Source organism: Microplitis demolitor, chromosome 4 (assembly GCF_026212275.2).
Source record: "Microplitis demolitor isolate Queensland-Clemson2020A chromosome 4, iyMicDemo2.1a, whole genome shotgun sequence".
Taxonomy (NCBI): Eukaryota; Metazoa; Arthropoda; class Insecta; order Hymenoptera; family Braconidae; genus Microplitis; species Microplitis demolitor.
Genome location: NC_068548.1, coordinates 21,249,789 through 21,272,882, shown reverse-complemented (window position 1 = coordinate 21,272,882; position 23,094 = coordinate 21,249,789). Strand labels below are relative to the sequence as shown.

At 31.1% G+C, this 23,094-nt stretch overlaps 2 protein-coding genes across 10 annotated transcripts; one reads left to right on the top strand and one right to left on the bottom strand.

Annotated features, from left to right (window-relative positions):
- The first annotated feature begins 3,240 nt into the window (after positions 1-3,240).
- On the top strand, positions 3,241-16,484 carry LOC103578141 (probable Na(+)/H(+) antiporter nhx-9). Of its 9 annotated transcripts, none has more exons than XM_014440903.2 (17): positions 3,241-3,817; positions 3,894-4,438; positions 5,018-5,281; positions 6,852-7,048; positions 8,747-9,003; positions 9,611-9,828; positions 10,006-10,208; positions 10,384-10,473; positions 10,562-10,632; positions 10,714-10,929; positions 11,032-11,167; positions 12,340-12,480; positions 12,865-12,940; positions 13,118-13,222; positions 13,331-13,447; positions 13,527-13,847; positions 14,034-16,484. In XM_014440903.2, exons 2-17 carry the CDS (start codon positions 3,967-3,969, stop codon positions 14,273-14,275), a joined length of 3,126 nt encoding a protein of 1,041 aa, XP_014296389.1. In that variant the 5' UTR covers positions 3,241-3,817; positions 3,894-3,966; the 3' UTR covers positions 14,276-16,484. The 9 variants fall into 9 exon arrangements, with proteins under 9 accessions (XP_014296389.1, XP_053593864.1, XP_053593861.1 ...); XM_053737889.1 differs by having other exon boundaries at positions 12,325-12,480; XM_053737886.1 differs by having other exon boundaries at positions 3,241-3,792; positions 3,909-4,438; positions 10,714-11,167; positions 12,325-12,480.
- Positions 16,485-16,715: 231 nt separating this feature from the next.
- On the bottom strand, positions 16,716-20,430 carry LOC103578184 (uncharacterized). The gene is made up of 5 exons (XM_014440791.2): positions 20,186-20,430; positions 18,536-18,830; positions 18,401-18,469; positions 18,233-18,322; positions 16,716-16,805 (listed from the first exon to the last, which is right to left on the bottom strand). Exons 1-5 carry the CDS (start codon positions 20,428-20,430, stop codon positions 16,716-16,718), a joined length of 789 nt encoding a protein of 262 aa, XP_014296277.2.
- Positions 20,431-23,094: the final 2,664 nt, after the last annotated feature.

The window sequence follows — 23,094 nt, the reverse complement described above, 5'->3', positions numbered from 1 at the left end:
TCTCAGCAACTACCCTTCGCGATTGTCGGCGTTTCGTACGTTCGATGAATCCGGTCTCCTTCGGAGCATCGCGCAGAATCAATTTCTCCCGTCGACGCGTGCGTCCGCGCTTGCGCTAATTTACAAATCCAAATTCCACCCCCGCTTTATACTTATGGCTTTTATATACATATATATATGTTACCATACATGAATGTATATATGTAATTATAAATATGTATGGTGGAGATGTACGAATGTGAATATATACATTAGTGTATATGTATGTACACTTTGATATCAAAATAACGTCAAAACTGCCCCGATAAAGCAACCCGTCGCCTGCCGCGAGATATCCTGCGAGTAGAACCAATACACCAACATCCAGCACATCCCTCATCAGACTTCGTATCTCTTATACTTATATATCTATATATATATATATATATATGTATCCCTCTATCCTACAACACCATCGTCCTCTACACATACTGACTCACACATGACTACCATCCCACGCTTATACAAAATTTTTTTTATTTTAGTTTTATGTGTGTTCTATTCTATTCTTTCACACTTTTTATATTCAGATGGCGGATGAATTTTTTTGCATTAATAATGAAAAACGTCTTTTGGTTTTTGTGGGTACGCGTGCATATCATTATTATTAATTCACCCAATTGCAAAAAAAGTCTATTGAAATATATATATTTTGATAATTAAAAAATAAAATGAAAACTTTGGTTTCTTTGATGATAAAGTCTTTTATATATATATACATATATATATGAAAAGGGAAATAAATTTTTGATTAGAGAAAATCTCTTTGGCAGTTAAATTTTTTATTTTATTTTTATTAACTCTTTTGTACGTCAATCAAATTTTAATAAGTTGTTAATAAAAAATGTGAATTATTTTAGTGACAAATATTATTAAGGAAAAAGTTTTTAAAGAAAATTATTTAAAATATATTGGTTATTAATATTTGGAAAAAAATCCCGATGGATTATAGATTTATAAAATGGAAATTCATACATATTTCATTCGTTTTTACTTTTTTTTCATTTTTTTTTTTTTTTATAGCATTTATTTTATTTAAAAATTTTTGTGATTATTCTCGTGGAAAAAAGTTCTTTTTTTTTTTTTTTTTATTTAAAATAGAATTTACACAAAAATACAATTTTATTTTTTTATCAATGTTAACAATTTTTTTTTTTTCCATCAAATATTTTATAAAAAAAGAATTTTATTATAGATTTTCATTAATATAATAATTTTCCCAAGATAAAAATACATTCTTTTATTAAATGAATTACCATAAAATCGATTTTATGATAATGATTGTAAAGATATATCGCGCAGCAAGAATGAAACTAAAAAAAAAAAAAAAGAGAAAAAAAAAGAAAGTTTAAAGCTGTATTATTTTATTTAAACGAAAAATCTGTTTAAATAAATAAAAATTCAGTAGAAAAAGGACTAAAAGTTTAAGGCTTTATTTAATGTTTATATTTATTCAATTTTGCTCAAATATCCTTCGTCTAAACGAGTTATAGAAACTCAATCCCCAACTCCGAAATTCGCGGCAACTCTCGAAAACACACCAACCCATAATACAAAGTAGAGTTTCCATGGAAAGGGTATATTTTAGACAAAGGACATACATTCATATATATATATATATAAATCTATACACCACTGAACTATAGCTTTTGTCTTTACCCACACATACATACATAAATTGTATATATATTTTATTTGAAATTCGACACTTCTCCGGCGAACACGTTACGTATGCAGATAAAACCTCCAGCTAGCTGTTACATGGACTTTATCGATGTTTGAATTAATGAAATTTCATTTACAAAAAGTTATTTAGCATTAAACCTCCAGCAAATCTCTATAGTCTACTCTATAACTTGAAATGTTCCCCAACATTAGCTATCCGGTGTTAACTACCCAGTAGATGTTTGCGTATCACACACACGCTAACTTTAATCCTGAGTCCACTGTGGACACAAACTCCGAGATGACCAAATGGGCATTAATTTAATCAGAGGACCTTAAAATAATTTTGATACTAGTCTTTGATGATGAAACATCTTGCATTTGATTATTAGATACAATGCCATTGGCATTAGAATAATTGAACTCGAGTCCTCTGGGTTTATCGAGAGACTTTGGTGTCTCTGGTATACAAAGACACAGACAGGTGTTTTCAATGGATACACACCAACTTGTCACAAAGTTATTCCGGTATCCAGGTTATCTTGACCTGTATCTCTAGTTCTACTTCGACTTACCTTTACTATTATAAACCTCAACTCATACTATTTACCATCCTCTACATCATATACTATTATACAGTATACAATACTCGTTATAATAAGTATACTTGTTTCATATCATCAATCACGTTTACAGTATTTCAAAATTATAATCGTAAAAAGCGAAAGCTCATTAATCATCCAATTGTGTGGGATGACAATATTGATGGTAAAATAAAAGTTAATTTCAATTTAAATTTAAATTTCTTCCAGCAAATTTATAAAAATAAAATGGATATATATATATATACATATATATTTATTGTAGGAAGACGTATGTAACATAAAATGGGAAATAGAAAATGGATAAAATCAAGCCAGCGACCCTTTGATTGCCCACAGAAAGATCGATAGATATACATATGTCTTCTCTCTCTGTAGCTTCTGCTCCTGTGACTTCCATTTGAGCTGCTGTTCCTGGTTCTACTGCGTGGCTACATGGGTTTCAGCAGAACCCAAACAAGAACTAAACGCGTGTCAGTTGTATTGGCTCGTGGAAATGTCGAGACGATCTGATGATACAATATACGTTGACGTCGACACTACTACACAACGATGACGACGACAGCGACGACGATGAAGGTAACACGCCAACATAACGACGTTGGCTATAGTCTGGTGTACTGGGGGTGGAATAGAGGGTTGGTGGTAAAGACATGCGCAGATCGGTTCAGCTGCGCAGGGAAAGACACCCTTGCTAGGGTACAGTCTAGGCCCTCAAAGGGGGAGAAAGAGGAAGAGGGTGAGTGTGTTATTCATACTATTAATATATCTATATATATCTATATATATATATATAGATAGATAAATATAGGTATATACATTTATGTGTGTATATTAAAGTAGAGGATTTTTCAGTGACGCTTGCGCGGGTTTCATCGACGATCAGCTGTGAACAAGCTGGAGTTGAAGAAGAAGAGAAGCTCAGTGGCGCCGCGCAACCCGTCGGCACCGATTCTTCTTATTTACGGGTTTTAATTTATTTATACAATAATAATAACCGTCGGTGCCGACTGGGTGGCTAAAAGCCCCCATAAACGGTATTTTAATAACAACAGTTGCAATAATTATGATAACATCATCAGTATTAACATTAGCAGCAATAGCATAAGCTCACACTGGCTAACAAAGTAGTAGCAGTAATCGCCGTGGTAGTGGTAGTTGTTACAAAGTGATGAGGAGTCTATAAGTTTACGTATTAAAAAGGTCATATGCATTTAGTGAGTGTACGATGAAACCGAGGAGACTAGTCTCGAGCAAACAGTCTCGTATCACACAACAGTCATCTAGTTCTTCAGCATCAGCATCATCAAATACTGAAGACGAAAACGAAGACGCAGCGACGTTAAAAGAGCGTCGCTTACGCGTCACTTGTTATATATAATCATATATTTAATATATTTCTTCATCAGCAAGTCATTTTTTGGCTCACTATTCTGTGTCATACGTCAGTACCCAGATTAAAATTAATATTAATAATAATAAATCTGTAAGTTAATAAATTAAGTCAGTAAGTAAGTAAATAATTTAAATAATTGAGTAATAATAATAATAATAATAATAGTAATAAATAAATAAATAATTACGAAGATGATGTGTGGATAGTGTTCACTGCCTGGGAGCGTATGCTGCGCATACCCAAACAACCCACGTGAAAAATAAAATGGCACCCCATGAGAGTACTTGGAATGTTTTGCTACTGGTGTTGTTGTTGTGTACGAGCTGTATGCTGCATTGCGCAGCACGCTCGTACGATGATACCAGACGTTCAGCTTCTGGGGATGACGGCGATGGATCTGTGATGGAAGTACTGCCAATGCATGGACCCAGTGCAGATAATCATGATCTGCCGCAGGACCTGGGTAAGCCGTATCCTGGGAAAAGCTTCGGACCCATGGGACCCATCGATCGCACCTTTCTCGACGATTCACTCCGTAACCTTGAGAGCGGCGATGACGGCGGTGTTAATGGGAGAGATCCTGCTGCTGATGGAAATGCTGCTAATGGAAATTCAAACGGCGTTATTGGACACCAAAAAAGAACAGAGTACAAAGTATTTAGCGTTGAATTTCATCGAGTTGAAACACCATTCATCATAGGCATCTGGATATTTTTCGCCAGTCTTGCTAAGATTGGTAAGTTTACATTCACTGCAAGATGCCTGTGTTGTATTATCACACACAAGTTTATATTATATTTTACAATTATAACTGTAATAATAACTCATCGTTCACAAGACTCAAGGGGGCTGAAGCACTTGAAGTTTAATCGAGCTCATGATGGCTGTTATTAGTTGCGATAGATATAGTTGCGAAACAAGATTAAGTCTATAGCCCACTACTGAATTAACCGTAAAGCATTTTATTATCTCTTGGTTTTCCTTTTTTTTATACTTTATTTGAGGCTTCGCAACCCGTTGTTGATAATATATATATACACTGAAATATAATATATAATAGTTTAGCTGGTAGTAGAAACCAGGACTAATAAAACCGCACCCTGGATCTTGTGGCGTGTAAAAGGTCAAGACCTGGTTGTTGGTTTGATTTTCCCACGTACTAGTCTGTAGCCTTGACTGGCGCGCACGAATTATTGCATATTCATGAAAACAATGTGCCAGCGATGCTTTATCAACTCTCAAGTACATTCTTATATAATATATATGTCTTACTGTTTATTCCATTAATTTTTTGTTGTTGTTTGTTTGTAAATAGGTTTTCACATGGCGCCCAAATTCAGCAAAATGTTTCCCGAGTCCTGTCTGCTTATCGTCGTGGGAGTTGTCATTGGAGTCCTGCTGTTTCATGCTAGCACTGTACATGTATCACCACTTACACCAGATACATTCTTCCTTTACATGCTTCCACCTATTATACTTGATGCTGGTTATTTTATGCCCAACCGATTGTTCTTTGACCATTTGGGAACTATTCTGCTGTTTGCTGTCATTGGGACAATATTCAACACTTTATCGATAGGTAAAAAAATTTTAATATATAATATATTTATTACTGTAATATAATATCGATCTGTCATGAGCATGAATTCATTTTATTTTAAATTTTACCATTGAGTTTGTAGCTGACATGTCGCAGCGGTATTTTACAACTGACGCTAGAAGATTGAATATAAAAATAAACTCAAAACTCTTGTATCCCGTGTTCGTCTTTTCCGGATTTTTATCCTCTATGCAGAGAATCATCCGCCGTAATGTTATTGTTAGAAAATGCAGAGCTATTTTTATATACATTTTTTTCTGTCATCACATTACATATTTATTTTTATTTTTTTTTTATTCTAAATATATATGTAGGCTGTTTTTGTTTTCATCGCATCAATGAGACACAAGATTGAATCTGAACTCAATATATTTTTTTTACTGCTGGTGGTTTTATTTATATTTCAAAAATTTTTTTTTATTGATACTAAAAATAATGAAAAAAATTATCATTTTTTTTTTTTTTTTTTTTTTTTTAATATATAATACCCGACACATTTAGGGTAGATTTTACGTCATTAGATATTTTATTATAATTCATTAACACGCATTAAAAAATTATATTGTAATACTGTGATAAAAGTATCTTTGAACACATCTAAAAAATTAATCATGTCATTGCGTATTTTATTGTACAACTCAATTGCGAAGCAGTGAAATGTGTTCTGCTAACGCTTACTGGTCCCAGCTGATTCACTCACGTAAAAATAATATTTATACTCATAAAAATATGCTCAATTGGAACAAAATTCGTACCATTTGAACTTAATTTTAAGTCACTTTTTTTAAACTAATGATTGAAAAAAAGAAAAAACAAATTTGTGATGTTCGTCAGTACCCTGATTAAAAAAATAATTCAAAACAATTCACTTTTGATACTATATATACATTCATCATTGAGTAAATCATTCTCTTTAATCAGGATATGGATGTTGGTAAACACAATAACTCAAAAAATACACAACCGATTGATCTATTTTATTTTTTGTTACACTTGAGTACCCAAACAGAAGAATGTTTTTGAAAATCACTACCCAAATCCTTTTGGTTTAATTAAAATTATTATTATTATTGTTATTTTAATACTTTTTTGCACATAGGAGCGTTATCTGTTAATTACTTTTTGAATGAGCAAGTGAGTTGTGTACATTTGGATTTTCCAACTTTTTTAAAGTTTATAATTGAGCAAAACTGGCGGTAAAGTGGCCAAAAACGGGACTGACTCTGTATTATTTTACATAATAGCTGTAGTCAACTTTCATAAATATTGATCGTGCTTCATACCATCATATTTATAATTTATTTACTTCCTTGGTTAATTCAAAGCCAAAAATCTTAGTTATTAAAATCCAAACAACAAGCATTACATGTCATAATACTTTTTTATTTAAACATAAATTTAAAGAGCTAAATACTCAGTAGTCTTCTGTGTCGTGTCAAAGGAATTTTAAAAATAAAATAATTGCTGACATGTTTAATTATGCATTGCAATTTTTAAATATTAAAAGAAAATAATACAGTACTTATTTTTTCTCTGTTTTAAAATCTAGGCGCAACACTTTGGGTTTTAGGAAAGAGTGGTCTTTTTGGTTTTACAACACCACTTCTCGACATGTTTCTTTTTTCTGCACTAATAAGCGCAGTTGATCCAGTCGCTGTACTTGCAGTTTTTGAAGAAATTCACGTCAATGAAATTCTTTATATTGTTGTTTTTGGAGAAAGTTTGTTGAATGATGCCGTCACCGTTGTAAGTATACGCGAAGAAACATGGGCTTAAGAAATCTACGAATTTTTATTATGCTGTCGACTAGTCTTGAAACAGGAAATTACCAAAAAATTATTATGCTACACTACAAAAATTATTGATAAATTGTAATGAATACAGTGGAATTTGTTATCAATAATTAGTACTATTACGTGCTTAATGCAAAGTAGTTTACTAATTTTTGTAGATTTCGAAAAACTACTATCAATTATTTCAAAAAGTAACTAAATATTATTACTTTTAGGTATAATACGTGACTTATTAGTGAAAGTTCATTAATTTATGGCATAATCTATTAAAAAGTAATGATTGGTCAAATTAACGATTGCTATCTTAGATACTGATTTTTCCAGCCGAAAATTCCAAAAGTTACAAACTTTCATTTTATAAATTCGATGTCACTGATCAATTATTTGCTTAAAATATCATTTATTCATCATTATAAATTAATTTACAATATACATAAATCGAATAAGTGATAAATAATAAAATGATAAATTAGTATACTAGATACTAATTTTGTTGCTCATAAAAATACCGAAAATTTTAAACTCTTATTTTATAAATTCTATCCCATTGACTAATAATTAATATAAAATGTTATTTATTCGTTATTATAAATTAATTTATTATATTCATATATCGAATAAGTGGTAAATAATAAAATGAAAAATTCGTATACTAGATCTTTATATATTAATATGTACATTTACTAATTTTTCGGTTCCTCATTTTTAAAATTTTTCTGTGTTTATTTGAATAGTAATAACTGTAAATCCCAATTTATCGATTCTTTTTCATATTAATTTTAATATACGAAATTAAAAATTTTGCTCTTTTGTGTATCAAATTTTAATACAAATAATTGCCATTTTGTAATATATATAATGATCCTGGTTTGATATTAGTATCGAATATCCTAATTTTAAGTCGAAAATAAACCACAATTAAAATTTTGAGCATCATTTTTTTCCGTGTACTTTGAACCTAAATGAGCATTGAAAACTTACATTAGAATTTTTAGAACACACTCATTGTAAAAGCTGAAATGAACCAACTAACTTACAAAGAAATAAATTAGACCTGCAAAGACATATCGTGAAACGAACAAATTTATAATCTTTTAAATCGACTCTCTGTTGGTCCCAAGCTGCTTCTAGATCCTATTCTCCTCCCAGGTGCCATGAATCTACTGATAAAATTACTGGATCACTTGCATCAATTCTCCAGTAATCATCAATTTTTTAAATTTTACCTTTTCACTGCAGCATAATACTTTTTTGACGACTCAACTTCCTGTTTAAACTTCGGTCGACAGCATAATAAAAATTCGTACATTTTTCGTCTCCATTTTTCTCCATGTAATTAAAGTAAATAAAAGTAATAATAATAATAATTATTATTATCATTATTATAATCATCTTGTTATCCTGTGCATTACCTCAACATACCCGAATTCTAAGACATCAAATGACAATAGTACCCGATTATATTCCTCAAGCGAGTTATTAATGTGACCTACTTACTGAATAACCAATTCACAATTTACAAATCACCTATTCAGTTCATATATGTGCATCTGACATAGACAGACATCAAAGACATACCGAATTGTAAACTTTGTATCATCAACATATATTCACATCATTAAAATTAATGCCGTTATTATTATTATTTCAGGTGCTGTATCACATGTTCGAGACATACAGCGAAATGGGTCCATCAAGAATAACATACATGGATATACTATCAGGTCTGGGATCGTTTCTCGTTGTTGCTATTGGAGGAACAATAATAGGTGTAATATGGGGTTTAGCTACTGGCTTCGTAACACGTTTTACCAATCAAGTACGCGTGATTGAACCCATCTTTATATTTGTCATGGCCTATCTGGCTTACCTCAATGCCGAGATATTTCACATGTCGGGAATTCTCGCGTGAGTATATACGAGTAACTTGTCAACACTTCAATACACGTTGACACTGCATGTACATAAAAGTTTAAATATAAACACACACACACACACACGCGCTCAGCAATGAGGATTCGAGGGTTATAGGGCATCGATCGTATATAATAAGTAACTGGATAAAAATTCAATCAACGATATAATGTCCATGTTTTCCGAGTCATATATTGAGACTATATGAGCCTGCAGATGGTTTTTAATTGTTTTTATAAATAAATTAATTAAAATAATAAATTCAGTCTACATTCTGATTCTTTGTTTTTTTAAAAAATAAATAATTCAAAGCTTAATAAATAGAATACAAATATATATCTTTTATGTGTTCATATGTTAGCTATTGTAACTTGGAATTATTTTTCGATAAGCTGAAACAAAAATTTTTTTGCAGAGTTTATTATTCCATAAATAATTGAAATTTTAAAAATTTCATTATAGAATATCTTCTTGAAAGTCTAAACTTTGAAGATATAGAAAAAAAAAGTCAAAAATAAATTTTTTAATAATTTTAAACTAGAATATCCTTTTAATTTATGGTGATATTAAAAGTTACGGGTAAAATAATTTATTTTTTCAGCATAACTTTTTGCGGCATAACTATGAAAAATTATGTCGAAGCAAATATCTCTCACAAATCTCACACGACTGTCAAGTACACGATGAAGATGCTGTCAAGCAGCTCTGAGACAATTATATTTATGTTTCTGGGTGTTGCGACAGTAAATAATAGGCATGATTGGAATACGTGGTTTGTCGTTATGACTATTGTACTGTGTTCAGTCTATCGGATTGTCGGTGAGTCGTGAATAAACACACTCTTGCATATATAATTATATTTACTCAATGTGTGTGAAATAGTGTGGAGTTGAACATAAAATAATAGGCATTATTTAGAGATCTATTGATTCGCGGGTGACCGCATTTAGCTTTGTTTTGTTTTTTTAACATTTTATTTTTTTTTACTTTTCATAGGTGTAATGGTACTCACGGCAGTGGCTAATCGATTTCGCCTGCATAAACTGGACAAGGTAGAAAAGTTCGTGATGTCGTACGGAGGTTTGCGTGGGGCCGTGGCATTCGCCTTGGTACTTCTCATCGACCCGAAACACGTGCCTCTGCAACCGATGTTCGTAACGACCACTATTGCTGTCATTTATTTCACCGTTTTCATTCAGGTTAATAGATATATATTTAAACTTTTAAAACAGTCTGATACAGTAATTTGAATAAATTCTGTACGATATTGGTCAGCGAGTTATATAACATTAAGTGGCTATTGTTGTATCGATTTAATTGACGGTAATTGAAAGGTTATTGATATTGGGATTTGTTTTGTTTTTATTTTTCAAGGGTATAACAATTAAGCCATTGGTAAAAATATTGAATGTAAAAAGAGCTGAGAGGCGGAAACCGACCATGAATGAAAGAATACACGAGAGGGTATGGTCATTTAATTAAACGTTTACATTTAGCTAATTGTTACATAAAATATAATCAATCAATTAATTTAAATGAATTCTATATTTAGATTATGGATCATATAATGGCAGGTGTCGAGGACATTCTGGGGAAACATGGAAATTATCATTTGAGAGACAAGTAGGTCATTCGATATTGAGTTTAGTTTATTTATTTATTACTTTACAGTCTTGTTATTTTATTATTTATTTTAATTGTCAGATTCAAAAGGTTCGATAACAAATTTATACGTCCGTATGTGGTGAGAAATCATTGCGGTGCTGAGCCAAAAATATTGGAAACTTACTCGAAGCTAGCGATGAAAGACGCTATGGATTATATAAGAAGAAACGCATCGACGATTGGAAATATAAGCGGCACCGAGAGTATGTCTGCGATATTCCGGAACTACAGCAACCCAGGACACTTTAACTCAAGGTGGGCAGTCCAGAAGAAGTTGAAAATTAGTCAACACCGTGTCACACCGTTATTAGCTAAGGGAAGTACATGTTCCAGTAATTTTCCTTTTGTTCATTCAAGTCCAAGTTGCAGTCAACTCGAGGCCGGGTGGAACATTGACCTGCAGGAGCTCGAGTACTATCCGTCGAAGAAAGACTTGACAGATGCTAAAATCCATCATCTACTCGCTGAAGAACTCTGCAAGCCGTACAAAAGGGTAAGCTTGTCGAGTCGGGTAAATTTTTATTTTTTTATCAGTCTTCTTTATTATTATTTTAACTCTTACTAAACTTAATACTACACGGAGAAATTATTCTTGTTTGAAATGCTGTGGTGTTATAGTAAAGCCGGACCATGTTGGCCGCCCCATGGACATTTAAATAAACACATAGAAAAATTACTATGACCACAGTAACATTTACAATGATTACAGTAATCAGTATGGCCAGATCGTGGGTAAAAGTTTCCTTTTCCCGTGGTGAAATAGCATAGAGTGTAACGTTGGGAGGAGGAAATTTCTACCCACGATCTGGCCACTGATCATAGTAATTTTTGCATGAGTTTATTTCAATTTCTGTCAGATGGCCAACATGCTCTGGCTCTATGACATCATAGAACTGGTTTGTTTGGTTGGTTTTATTTAAATCTTTATCACTATACATTTATCATAGAACTAGTGACCATGGCCGAGCGGTCTGCGCGGAGTTTTTTTATCATAATTTATTGTACCACCATTCAATTGCAAAGTGCAGTATACACTGAATAAATTCAAAAGTAATTATACGCAACATAAAATGTTAGAATCATTAAAGACATTGATGTGAGTAAGCTCGGAGACCATCATTCGAAATGTATGTAATATTAATTAATTAACAGACATTTTTTTAAGTTACTTTTGCAGACTATTATATGTACTATTGAATACCTAAAAAACATATAATGCGAGTAAATTTCTTTATAAATAAAAAAAAAGCGGGCTAAGGCATAAGACTTAAACCTCTCGCTTGATCACTGGCCAGTCATGGATTCAAATCTCAGTCGATTATCCAAAAAATATTTTACGCAAAAATTTTGAGGTCTTTTGGTCTTGAGATTCGTCCCATCACCGACCTGTGAATTTGCTCTGATTTAAAAAATGACTTTGAGTTGGATTTGAATTTGAATTCGGCTCAGTTGGCCGAATATGTGAGTGCCCGAGGCGTAATATATATATATGTCATAGCATTTCAGACGATAATAACTTCTCCGTGTACTCTTGCTCTTATTACTCTGACTAATATCTAACTATATGTCGTTTTCTTTGGTTATTATCTGTGTCGTTGGTATGTTACGTGTGAGGTAATTTCGTCATTTATATTGAACACATTCGGCTAGACTTACGTGTTTCAGCATCGCCGACTAAGCTACAGTCGTCATGCAGTTAATGACCGTGATTTATCAACACAAGTCAATTATAAAATGCACATGAACATTCGTCGGATGATGGGTGAGCACAAACACCGACACAAACGCAGTAAAAAAATAATAAAGGTAAGCTTGTTCCATAGGATCCCTCATTAAATATTTTATTTCCATTATCAACATTACTGTTATTATTTTAAATATATTTATGTACATCTTCTTAGCTACTAAATCTTATGATTTATTAATAACACATGGAACAAAGATGTTCGTTATCCACCAACACATTATAATTTTATTTATTAAACCTTGTCACCGTATTTTAAATCCTCCTAACATCTTAACTATCAACTTTAGTAATTTATTAAACGTCTTTTATAAGCCATTACATTTAATATTACTATTAAAAAAAAAAATAACTAAAAAATAGTTAAGATAACGACAAATTTTGTTTCATGCTTCGTAAATATTCTTAGTGCGATTATTTTTTTTAATTTATTGGCGTTTATACAGGAGGGTAGTAAGCAAAATCACGTGAGTTTTCCTGAGCTTCAACAGCAAAATGGCTCTACGAAGCTTTTTTCTCCAGGTATTTATGCGACATATATATAAAAAAAAGTGATGATGGCTATTAATCATCACTTTTATATCCCTCGGCTCTTTTTACGTTTCTTTATTTTTTTTATTTTTTTTTTCTCTTATTTTTATTATTTTTTTTTTTCGTTTTTTTTTTTTTGTTTTTTTCTTTTTAATCTAATTATTACAGATTATATAGATAGTGATTTGTACAAAATGGAAGACGAAGAAGAAGTTAAACCAACGCGAGATCCTGACTGGGATTCAGCGATTACTTTTACAGCTCGTGCTTCAGGTAATAACAACAATAACCAATACACGGATAATAAAAAATTTTGATTAGTTGTACACATGTACTAAATATCAAACGAGCTTCTGGTAAATGATATTGGATTCTGTGTAGATTCCAATCAATACGGCGAGGGTTCACGATGTGAAAATGGTCACAGTGATGACGATACTGATGACGATGATAACACAGAATGTGGAATAATGCGGCGACATCGTGGGGAATCTGAAGGTCGATTATTATTTATTTAATTATTTATTTATTTATCACATGCATTGACCGTAAATGTTCTTTGTTACTATAATTTTAGGCGAGTCATTTAGAGTAACAACTCCAACCGCTACGGAAACAATGTTGCCATGGAAACGAGAGGATGATTATGATTCAGCGAGACCAGTCCAGCAAAATGAATTTCCTGCTTGGTGCTCAAATAAAGAATATCTAGCATACAGTTCACCATCAGCAACATTTTTAGGAGGTATTGAACAACCAAAAGTACAATCTGTGATTGGTCTTTTTCGTAAAGACAGCGCTGGGAGTCCAGATATTGCGGGTTACCGGGATCTAGACGAGAGCGATGAATTTGCGGGCGTTGGTTTTACAAATGGAACATTTTCACCGAGAACTACCGGTAATAATGTATAGAAATTTTATATTTCTTTATTATTATTATTATTATTTACGTTTATTTTCTCTATAAGATAAACGATAAAGTTTGTATTATAGTAATAAAGTAGATCAATGGCTTAAATAGAGAGAATAAACAAATAAAAAAAAAAAGTAAAGTTGAGAAAAAAAAATTTCCTTGGCCTTGTAGATAAATCGAGTAAAGTAAAACGACGAGGATCAATGATGGAACTTAATTCCGCGGAGTCAATACACAAAGAAAAAGTAAATAACAATGGATCGCATTCGTTGCCAGAGTACTGGAACTCACAAAGGTTACGTTTACAACAATCGCAAACAACTTTTCCATGTTCAACGGGAAATGCTCCGAGTTTATCGACAGCACTTATATCCTCGTCGACAGAATCCTCCGAGGATTATGAGGAGGATTGACCATGGATAGAAACGACGTCTTCCTATGAGGAACGTCCACGCCGAGAAAGTGACCTTTGTTCGGTTCTGTCGGGTTTATTCCGCCGGCCGAGTACTCCTGTCTAAATAAAATAAAATTAATAAAATAAATAACAACAAACATGAAAAACAGACAAAACAAAACCACAGATTAATATTTTTTCACATTAAGGACTCGCAGGAGCTTTTAAAATATTGCTGACAAAAAAAGTAAATAGAAACAAAGAGAAAAATAAATAATAAAAAAAAAAAGGAAGTAAAAATAAATAAAAATAATGTAACTCGATGCTGAAAACGTTTAATGAGAATTTACTTAATTTAATTAACGCCGTAACTACGTGGTTTTTAAATTAAAAACAAATAAGTAATAATATAAAACGCGAATAATTTTATTTTGCATTGAGAATTGTATAAAGAATTAATTAATAAAAGGAATTTTATTTAATTAAATGTAATTATAATGACGAAGAGAAGGATATAATGTTTCAAGTTTTAATAAAAGTCTTTCAGTTTGTATAAGAAAAAAAAAAACAAAAAAAAAAAAAACCAAAAAGAAAAAGAAGAATTATTTAAAAAAAAAAGACGCCGTGGACCGCTTTGACATGGGTGCCTTCTATACAAACGCGCTGTTTGATTAATGAAGTTCACTAATAAGACAATGATTTGAAGGCAACGACTGTAATTAAATGATAATACTCGAGAAAATAATAGCCGGTAATGAGGAAGAAGAAGACGAAAGGAAAAAAATTTGAGAGCATAAGAATGAAAAATACCGAAGGCCATATCATAAAATGATAACAAAATGAAAAAAAAAAATTGTGTAACATTTAGTAGACACTCGGATCAATAAACAAGGCTTCGGTTTGAATTTTCTAATACCTCTCACATCGCTAGGATAACGTCCGCTATATTTTTAGTCAATTTTAGGATTAATTGCACCACTGAGTGGTACGGTAAAAAAAAAAAAGAGAAAAAATCTAAATGAAATAAAAACAGTACAACTTTGCTAATTTTCCTTTAGTAAATTTGTAGCAAATTTAAAAGATATGTTGAAGCCAAAAAATTGGTGATTAATTTTAAAATAAATTGTGTAATAATAATTATATTTATTATTTATTATTGAAGACGGTGTCTTGTGTGGGAGCGGTCGTGTGTGTGTTGAGTCCGAGTATACGCGTTCATTCAATGCAATGATTGAGTGAACGTTCATTAAATTGTAGATAATATAAATAAGTAAATTAAAACAAATAGTTAAATTTAGACATACACTAAATCTTTACGCTGTTGATTTGTTAAATAAATGTTTTATTTCATATCTGTTATCAAACTTTTTTTTTTGTCAATACATCCTGCATCTTAATTATTTGTCAGTACAGTACGATCTGGTTATAAGTTACTGATAGCTAGAGGCTGTAGGAAAAAATTTCCGGAAAATGGATTTCCCCTGCTGCTATCTTTTACTCGGCTATCGCTCGGTTTTCTGCATATTCGAGGGTCATATTTATGTTTGTGCTCGCAGTCCCTTTATAAGTTAATTGAAAGAAAAGTATTTTTGCATTTAAAATAAATATTTCAACGATTGCAACTAAACTTGTTGGAAAAACGCGCGAAATAGATTATGTTAAAGACACAATCACGTTGGTTTCAAAAACCAAATTTTTTTTATACGCCCTTATGGCTCCCGATAACAATTTCGGGAGCCATAGGGACGTATAAAAAAAATTTCATTTTTGAAAAAAAATTATTTTCGTCCCTATTATATTTATAGAACATAATTACGTCAATTTTCGTAAAAAACAAATTTAATACGCCCTTTGGTTTTTCAGCGGTATATTTTGCAGGTATACGCCCTTACGGCATCTGCAACGCGAATTAATTTGAACTGTTAATCGATAAATAATTTAATTATAAAGAATCGCAGTACATGTTAGAGTAAAAAATATCATTTTATTTAATTAACTTACAAAAGGGCTGCAGAAATCTCCTTCGTGATAAAAGAAAAACTTCGTTAGTGAAACTAGAGCGGGGGCACCAATCCGAGAGGAGCGAAAAAAAATATAGGGAAAGTAACTTATAACGAGGTTGTACTGTAAAATAATTTTTTTATTATAGTTAAAGGTAGTTGAAGTGATTTTGAATTTATTTATACACTAATAATATTGTAATAAAATAAATTGAAATATTTTTTCCATAAGAAAATTTATTTTAATTCGAATAATAAGAAGCTTTGTTTTAAAATTGTACCACATGTAATTAAAATAAAATTTTTTTGCCTTATATTTTATACAACTTCAACTTCCTGAAAGTAATTGAAATAAGTATAATAAATAATACATAAGTTTATTGATATTATAGCAATAAAAATGTGCTGATGTATGACTGTATCATCAGTGAGTGTGATAAAATAAAATTAACTATTTACTCATACATTGCTATGATGATGCTTTATACTTTTAGATTGTTCATCAAGTTGAATCATTATTATTAAATAAGTTGTTACTACTCCACTCAGCTAATTGATTTCGAATCCCCACCATAATAATTTATATTTATAAGTTTAAATATAACAATAAATAAATATTATAGGTATTCTCAGTTAGTGCCGCGCCTCCCTACTTTTTAAAAATATTCAATGACTTTGTCATAATTAAAATTTTATCAATTAATTAACAAAAAGTCAAAGCATTAATTGAAAAAAAATAGTTGTCAATTTAACAATATTACCGAGAAGTGAATTTTTAAATAAATTACTTACAGTTGTCATCAATTAGGAGTTCAATGAAATTTAGTAAATAAATTTCAGTAAAATCTTCGTGTCAATTTTGTAATTAAAATTTTAAAATTTTGCAGACTAAAATTTACTTATCGAATTTCTTTAAATTTCTAACCGATAACAACCCGTGAAAATAAACTCGTTTTAAAAAGATTCCAAAAAAGTTCAATATGTGGAACTTCGAATCTTGAGACGGATGAGTACTTCGAGTAGAACTTTTGTTATTTTTATGGTAAAAAAAAAGTTTATGATTTTATATGTGCGAATTTTGAATTAAAAAAAGAACGATTTTAAAGCATATTTATTAAAACGTATTATTACTACATTTTACCTTCATTACGAAAAAGTTTTCATCAGAAACCAATACCCCATAAGAATAAAAAAACGTTCATAAAAACTTCCAAATTAGAGGTTTTTTAATTTTTTCGGAATGAGGGTAAAACGAAGTAAAAATACGTTTTCAAAAACTTCTTTTTTCAATTTAAAATTTGCCCATATACCCAGATAGCAAAATGACGTCTGGATGAGTTCTGAATGAGTTTCTATTTATAATTTGGACGTCTCATCAACATTTTAAAGAAGTCTTTAAGAAGTTCTCAAGATGTCGAATGAGCCACCTAGCGAGCTCAATAAGACGTCTTTAAGGAGCTCCTAAGTTTTACTTCGTCAAGAAGTTTAAAAATGAATACATTTAGACGTCACAAAACTGACGTCTTATTTATGGAGTCTTCAAGAACTCTCAATTAAGAATTCTTAAAAATGACACCTTTAAGAAGTCGTTATAAAACTTCTTAAGGACGCCTTCAAAAAGACGTCGTAATGCAGTCATTCCGGCTTGAATGCTGTCTGGGTAAATTCCTAGATAATTTTTTTTTCACACCCAAAATTTAAAAAAGTTCCACTTGAAGTTCTAATCTGTCTCAAGTTTACAACTTTCACAGAGTGAGTTTTTTGGAACGAAATTTTTTTTATGTGAACTGTGAGTAATTTTTTTTTAAATCCATACTTCAGCGAAATTGTAGCTACGTTATTTTTTTTTTTTAATCAATTAATAAAATTTTAATACGGTTACGGCAGTTCCATGTCATTGAATATTTTTAAAAAGTGAGGGAGGGGGCACTGCCTGAATACCCTTAAAAACTTGCATTAAGTAAGTTATATACTACCTTGTACAATAATTCGTGATTCATATTCAATGAGTCGTATAATTTTATTTCAATTGGCTCGCGTAGTTGATGCAGCGAAATACTTTTTAACTAAAAAATAAAAAGTAATTATAACTTTTATTACATTACAAATGGAAGTTATTAAAAATTAATTTTTATTATATCAACCATTTCTTTGGAACCATCCGGTCGTTTAGAAGCCCAAAGCTCGTGCATAATTTTCACCTTACTATTACCCTGTAAATATTAATTATTAATTAGATAAATGAAAAATAATGAGTATTTAATTACAATAATAATTACCTCGTGACATATAGAATCACAAATATCTACAGTACAAAGTAATTGAAATAATCTCATCAATAGCCAGCCAGTGTTTGTCAACGTAGACGATGTTTCTCTCCAATTGCTGTAATTTTTTTTACTGAAAAAAACCAACACTAAATATATGTTAACGATCAATTGTAAAATTTGCATTAAAAATGCGAGAGTAAGTGGCAATGATAATAATTTATTTATCATTTTTATAGAATCCCTTAAATCGAGATCAAGTTGATTTAAATCTTTCAACCGTTGATCTATTTCACGAGGGTTTAATCTGAAATAATAAATATTTGTAATTCAGTATGTAATTAAATTTATTTTCCTACCTCTTACATCAAAATTACGAATTTTAATGCCTGTTTTGTTAGTCGAAATAAGTTAAATTGTATAACATCTGCACGGAAATTTAATTTCCTACCCTGTTTTAGTGAAGGAAAATATCATTTTTCTGACACGATATTGAAAAATAAATGAAATTAAGACACGCATGTGTCAATCATTTTTTAAACGATGATAATAATTTAAAATTACCCTGACAGGTGCGACGAAAAATAGTATGAACTTCTAGGATTCCACCCTCGTTTATAGCCCAGTTCAACACGTTCTTTCCCTAGGGCAGAAAACGTATAATTACTACCGATTAAATTACTTTCTGACCACATTTCTACCCTGTCAGAATCGAATTTGATTAATGAAAACTTCTGAATAATCATATGTCATACAAATTGAAAGTTTAATTTCTTTCTGCGCTATTGGTCTAAAATTCTTTTATTTCGGCTGACCAGACATTTAAATTCCAAGTTTCAATGCAGATGATTATGAAAAAAAATGTTGTGTGCCACGGATAATAGTATATTACACACCAAGGGTGGCAAAAGCATGGATTGAGACGTCTTACTCTTCTCCGTGGTGTGTATACTATTTTTCACCCTGCTTCGAAAGTTTAAATTCCTGCCCTGTGTAGAGGAAAGTAGTTTTTTTATGTTATGAAAAAACAAATGATAAAAATTAGCACATACGCCATTTTTCACACAAAATTTTAAACTTTCAGGTGAAGGTCTGATGAAAAATCGCATACACAACACGGAGAAAGATGAGACGTCTCAATTCGCGTTGCCAACCTCTCCTTCGGTTCAAGTATACACACGGATTTGAATGACTTACTTTCCTCCCTTGATGTGTAATATACTAATTTCACCACTCTCTAAAAACGAATTAGTGAAAATCACTATTTGACAGTGAGTAGTCATTTTTTGCCAGTGAAAAGTCTACTACTATTTGAATTAGTGACATACTTTTCACTAGTAAATAGTGAATAGTCACTATTTTCACTATTTAAAATTTAAGAGAGCAGATCTGCACCTGAAAGTTTAAATTTTTGCCTCCATTTGTGGAAAAAACGCGCCAATTTTTATCATTTATTTTCTCCTGAAAAAACGACTTTCTTCCCTCTAAACACAACAAGAATTTAAACTTTCAAAGCAGGTATAGTCAAACCACAATTTCAAACTTAGTGTGTTGGCAGCGCTAGCCTTTGGCGCGCGCAACCAAACCCTCGCCTGAAATGTTATTTCATCTCTTGCCACACAATATACTAAAAAAATTAACCTAATAATTTAAATACGTTACATTATATTATTTATTTCCACTGAAATATTATTCTTATCAACATAAACTTCAGGTAGACAACTAATGCTTTTATTTATGAAGTAAAATTGTCGTCTGATAATTTTTAGAGAATAAACGTAAATCATCATGAAATTTAACGTTACCATTCGGGGATAATTGAAAGTTATCCAAAGAAATAAATCAAAATCTTCGACTTCCAGGTAACAAATCACATGATCAAATCCTACGACAGTTATGAAAAACATGTTTAAAGCTATTAAAACGATATACATCTCCCGTAATATATCGTTATATATATTTGAAATTTCAATTCCCATAGAGGCTGAAGTACACTTGATTGTTTTTAAAAACAACTTCAAGATACTCTTTATTTCATTGTAATATATTATTGAATACAACCAAATGGTTATTATTTCAATGTACTCCAATCCAAGACCCATACAATCAGCAATGACGGCAAGTGGTGTTTCAAGTGCACGCATAAATGACAGACGTGATACAGTAATACGTATATATGTTACAGAGTATCCTATTACTAATAATGCGGTATAAATTGTTGCGGCTTTGCTTCTTTTAATTATGTCATATTTATCAATAGTATAGGGTAAGAAACCGAGAACTTTGAAGTAACGAAATAAGAATATTAAAATTTTATTTTTATTGTTCTCAGGCATGTTTTTTTTTATGCTATAAGTTTATATTTTTATGCATAGTCTACATACACTTTAATTTAAGTATTCACTTAACTTTAATGCCTCTGTATTTTATGATAATTTTTATTAGTTACGTGACGACGTCGATATTGTAGATTAAAAATAGCAAAAAGTATATAGGAATATTAATGCTCAATTACTTTAAGTGTATTACAGTAATTTATTACATGAGAATAAAAAAATTCAATAATAAAAATAGAGTTATCCATTAATTATGTTTTAATCGATTTAGGTCACTTTAGTAATTTAATTTTTTAATTTTTTTTATAAAAAGGTATTTGTAGATAAATTTCATATATTTGAATTATTGAGCAGGCTGCTGGAATTTGAAAGGAAAATGTTTATTTAAAAAATACCAAACTAATGTAATTTAATTAAAGTGATGATAGGACGTTATGAAAATGATTAGAAATTTATTACTGATATATTTTTACTTGGTTGTTATGAAAAATTGAATAGCACGAAGGATTGTTTTTAAAATTCTAAATTTGAGTTATGATGATAATGCAAATTCTCGGAATTAATTGTTAAATTTTTTTATTTTTGAACTTTATGTAAATGCACGGTATGAAACTTTTCGGTACGAATTATAATTGTTATCAACTCATCTGATAATAGAATGCGAAATGATTCACCTGATTTTCAAGGAATTTAAAGTGCGCTTTTTTTAAATTATTCGATACCGTGATTAACTAAATTGATATACGTACGTTATTTAGACATGAATTACTTTAAACTTGATAAGTTGCCTGATTAATCTGCAAATTAAGTAGAACGACTAATTGATAAGAGTCTTCGATAAAATACGTAACAAAAATTTTTTTCTTTTTTAGACGCGACGCCCCAACGCCCGATTCGCGCTCCAATTATGACGAAAGTATATGCAACGAATGATATTCTATCGTAACAAAAAAATGAAATTTGAAGAAACTGAGAAAAATTTACAAAATCGTTGAATGAGCTGCGAGCGACACGTTTCCTTTGACAAAACAGGCTAGAATGACGATTTTTGCCAGAAAACCTTAAAAAAAAATCTGTCTATCGGTTGAACCTGCGGGCCAGCCCTAAAACTTCCCGCTGTTTTCCAGCTCCTTGAGCTCAAAAACATTGTTGTGATACAAAAAATTTTCCTAAGTTTTCGCTCGGGTGAGTCTTGGGTGACTCAAGGATTCAGAGAAAACTTCTATAATAACTGGAACACATAAAAGTAAAGAAAAAAATTTTTCTTTAGGATTTCTCTATAAAGAGTAGTCAGTAACTTTGCTCCTGTTGGGAATATCCTATCACACCATTAACGTTTTTTATTCATTGTGATGTCCTTCAGTAGAAAAAGCCATAGAAAGTCCTGAGAATAATTTTTTTTTTGAGCAATCGACGTCGGGCAGATGACACTGTTTATGCAATATTATAAGAAGTGGCCCGTAACTTTGCTCCTATTGTGAATATCCTATCACACCATTAACGTTTTTTGTTCATTGTGATGTCCTTCAGTAGGAAAAGCCATAGAAAGTCCTGGGAATAATTCATTTTTTGAGTTGAGACCCATATGAGCGTTGGTGGAGATGGGTGGACATGGGTATAGACACTCTGCATAATATTTAAATTAACAAAAGATAAAGTTTTTATCAATCATTTATTTATTATTCTAATTCCAGTCGAATCGCGTTATAAGTCTGACTTATATCTTTTTCTTTTAACCAGATTCGTGTTAATATGAGAAAGACACTAAGCGGACTTATAACGCGACTCGACTATACTTGTGCGATAAGTTTAAATATTTGAAAAATAAATGATTAGCAATTCAAGAAAAATAAAAAATCATGCTTTAAAATAAAATGGCGGCAGAATATGTTGGAAAAAAATTTTAAATATTTAAAAAAAAAAAAAACACTTGAGTGTTTGAACAAACCTTGGCGGAGAAATAATATGCAGAAGGGTATCCTAATGCACTTGGAGATTTGAATTAAATTGCTCCAAGTGTATAACAGCTAAAAAACGTCACTTAACTGCTATTTCCCACCAGACGATGCCAGATGATTTTGCTCAGGAACTTGGAAAACATCAGCATCAACCATCAGCAACATTTCACGCTTGCACTGAACACTCAACATTCAACTATACCACAGACACTTTGAACAATTTAAATTTTACGATCACTGCACAATTTAATTAAACAATAACTATGAGCTACAAATT

Excerpts from the sequence above, each read along its gene's own strand:
- LOC103578141 (XM_053737886.1), top strand. The coding sequence starts at position 3,967 with ATGGCACCCCATGAGAGTACTTGGAATGTTTTGCTACTGGTGTTGTTG. Across the intron at positions 5,282-6,851 it reads ATTCAACACTTTATCGATAG|GCGCAACACTTTGGGTTTTA; the intron begins GTAAAAAAATTT and ends TTTAAAATCTAG. Across the intron at positions 10,633-10,713 it reads AATTATCATTTGAGAGACAA|ATTCAAAAGGTTCGATAACA; the intron begins GTAGGTCATTCG and ends TTTAATTGTCAG.
- LOC103578184 (XM_014440791.2), bottom strand. The coding sequence starts at position 20,430 with ATGTTTTTCATAACTGTCGTAGGATTTGATCATGTGATTTGTTACCTG. Across the intron at positions 18,470-18,535 it reads GTGATTCTATATGTCACGAG|GGTAATAGTAAGGTGAAAAT; the intron begins GTAATTATTATT and ends TAATATTTACAG. Across the intron at positions 16,806-18,232 it reads ATCACGAATTATTGTACAAG|CTGAGTGGAGTAGTAACAAC; the intron begins GTAGTATATAAC and ends GAAATCAATTAG.